This window comes from Scylla paramamosain, chromosome 39 (assembly GCF_035594125.1).
Source record: "Scylla paramamosain isolate STU-SP2022 chromosome 39, ASM3559412v1, whole genome shotgun sequence".
Taxonomy (NCBI): Eukaryota; Metazoa; Arthropoda; class Malacostraca; order Decapoda; family Portunidae; genus Scylla; species Scylla paramamosain.
Window position 1 is genome coordinate 3397501 of NC_087189.1, and position 2500 is coordinate 3400000.

Here is a 2500-nt window from a genome sequence, read left to right on the forward strand (position 1 = left end):
CTACTACTACTACTACTACTAACGCTGCTGCTGCAATTAGGACAACTATTATAATACAAAACACAACTACATAATTATAATTTTACTACGCCTCCTCCTCCTCCTCCTCCTCCTCCTCCTCCTCCTCCTCCTCCAGCATCCTTTCCCCAGTAACCGTCTCCTCCTCCTCCTCCTCCTCGGCTGACAAAAGCAAAGCAAGAGAAGGAGGAGGAGGAGGAGGAGGAGGAGGAGGAGGAGGTCCGGGAAGACGGGAGGACCTTTCAGCCTGTAACAACAACAACAACAACAACAGGAGCAGCACGAACACAGAGGAGGAATAAAAAAAGGCATTCTAAACATTCACTTACTTATGAATACCAAGAAAAACAAAACAAATATAAAAAAAAAAGAAAATAAAAGGCAACAGAGAAGAAGAAAAAATCATACAAAAGAGAAGGAAAGAAAATAACGATGGAGAAAAAAAAAAGGAACACCAACGAGGAACAAACAGCAACGAAGCCAAAAACAGCAGCTGACGTGTTGGCCCTCACCAGGCAGTGTTGTGAGGCATACATACAACACACAACATCGAGAAACACAACAGCGATACGACAATTACCGGCTGCTACTCACAACACCCAAGGCAAGAGTCACAATAAGGAAACCATCAATAACTTCTGCCGTTGTTGTTGTTGTTGTTGTTGTTGTTGTTGTTGTTGTTTCTCTCTATTTTCCTTAGCGTTGAAATGCCCGGCTAACACCACCACCACCACCACCACCACCGCATGGACGGAATAATCGTACATACATTGCAGAGAGAGAGAGAGAGAGAGAGAGAGAGAGAGAGAGAGAGAGAGAGAGAGAGAGAGAGAGAGAGAGAGAGGCTTGTTGACTTTTCTGGCCAAACATTCATACTGTCGCATACTTGGGGGGAAACTCAAGGTCGGTGTGAGGAGGAGGAGGAGGGAAGAACCTCTCTCTCTCTCTCTCTCTCTCTCTCTCTCTCTCTCTCTCTCTCTCTCTCTCTCTCTCTCTCTCAGGCGCTGCGGCACCCACCTACAGGCACCACGAGGCTGGCACGGTGCCCGCAGCCTGGAGTGCCTACTCTGACTTCCCACTCCCACCCCCCGCCCGCTACGTCCGCGCCACAAACAACAAACAGACACGTCGGGCAGCTCCAGGCCTCACCTGTGGTGTGGTGGTGTGGTGTGGTGTGGTGTGATGTGGTGTGGTGTGGTGTGGTGGTGTGGTATGGTGTGGTGTGGTATGGTGTGGTGTGGTGTGGTGTGGTGTGGTGTGGTGTGGTCTGGTGTGGTGTGGTGGTGTGGCGTAGTGGTGTGTGGTGTGGTGTGGCGTGATGGTGTGGTGTGGCGTGATGGTGTGGTGTGGCGGTGTGGTGGTGTGGCGGTGTGGTGGTGTGGCGGTGTGGTGGTGGGGCGGTGAGTGCATTCCGCGGATCGATAAGGCAGCAGGTGATAAAATGCGCATTTCCCTGCAGGGTGATGCGCTGCAGGCGGTAATGAGGCGGCGGGCGGCGCGGCGCGGCGAGGACTTACCGATCTGGCGGCGATGCCGGTGTGGGTGAGCACCAGGTACTCTTCGCGCCAGCCCTCCAGGTCGAACACCAGCTGACCCACCTCGCCCGTCACGCGGTGCAGCAGCCGCTTGGGAAGCCGCGCCAGCTCGCCCACTTCCGCCCGCAGCCCGCCCGCGCCCACGCCCGCGTCATCCAGGCACACAGGCACGGCGCTCAGCACGCCGTGCACGTTGTGGATGCTGCCCTCGGAGCGCGAGAGGGCGGAAGTGAGGGAGGCGGGCGGCGGGATGACCGTGTTGTTGAGGCGCGCGTGGCCGCCGCCCGCCGAGCCCAGGTTGTCCTGCGAGCGGGACTTCTTCCGGCACAGCCGCTGGTGGCCGCCCGCCAGCCGCTCCATCATGGCGGAGTGCCGCCGCGACTTGCGGCCCGCAGGCTCCGCAGGGGACTGGGCGGGCGGCGTGGGCGGTGTTGGTGGCGTGGGGGGCGTGAGGGGCCCGGCCTCCTCCAAATTGACCACTTTGTCCCACGGGGGCGAGGCCTCTCCCTCCGTCGGGGGGCGCCAGTCCCCCTGGGACAAGGACCTGCCATAAGCAGTGGGAGGAGAGGCGCGCCCCTGGGGCTGCTGGGGAAGGGGCGGGGCGGGACAGGGGTCAGACTCCTCGTCCAGCACGCCGCCTGAGGAGTGGCGGCGAGCGTGGGCGGGCGCGGGCGCGCCCATCATGACGTAGGGCAGGCTGGGGCGCCAGGCCGCCGCCGTGACCCGCTTGAGCAGCACGTAGCCCTCGTAGCGCGCCTGGAACTTGCGGCGCCGACTGTTCATGAAGACGCAGGCCGTGTTGCACGCGTCGCAGAACTGCCGCTGGTGCGGGCGTGGGCGTGGGGCGGGCGCCGCCGCCCCAGCCGGGGCCACCATGGGCGGCAGGGGGCGTGAGGGGGCGGTGTACAGCCCCCCTGCAGGGCGGTCAGCATGACGCTCACTCACTC

At 60.2% G+C, this 2500-nt stretch overlaps 1 protein-coding gene across 6 annotated transcripts in view; it reads right to left on the minus strand.

The window, feature by feature from the left end:
* The window catches only part of LOC135092054 (C-Maf-inducing protein-like), a 72220-nt gene that overhangs the window by 69622 nt on the left and 98 nt on the right, over positions 1–2500 (minus strand). For all 6 annotated transcript variants that reach the window (XM_063990225.1, XM_063990228.1, XM_063990229.1 and 3 more), the window contains exon 1: positions 1536–2500. This exon is cut by the window's right edge. In XM_063990225.1, coding sequence (XP_063846295.1) covers positions 1536–2429 — 894 coding nt within the window. In that variant the 5' untranslated portion in view covers positions 2430–2500. The remainder of the gene's footprint in view (positions 1–1535) is intronic.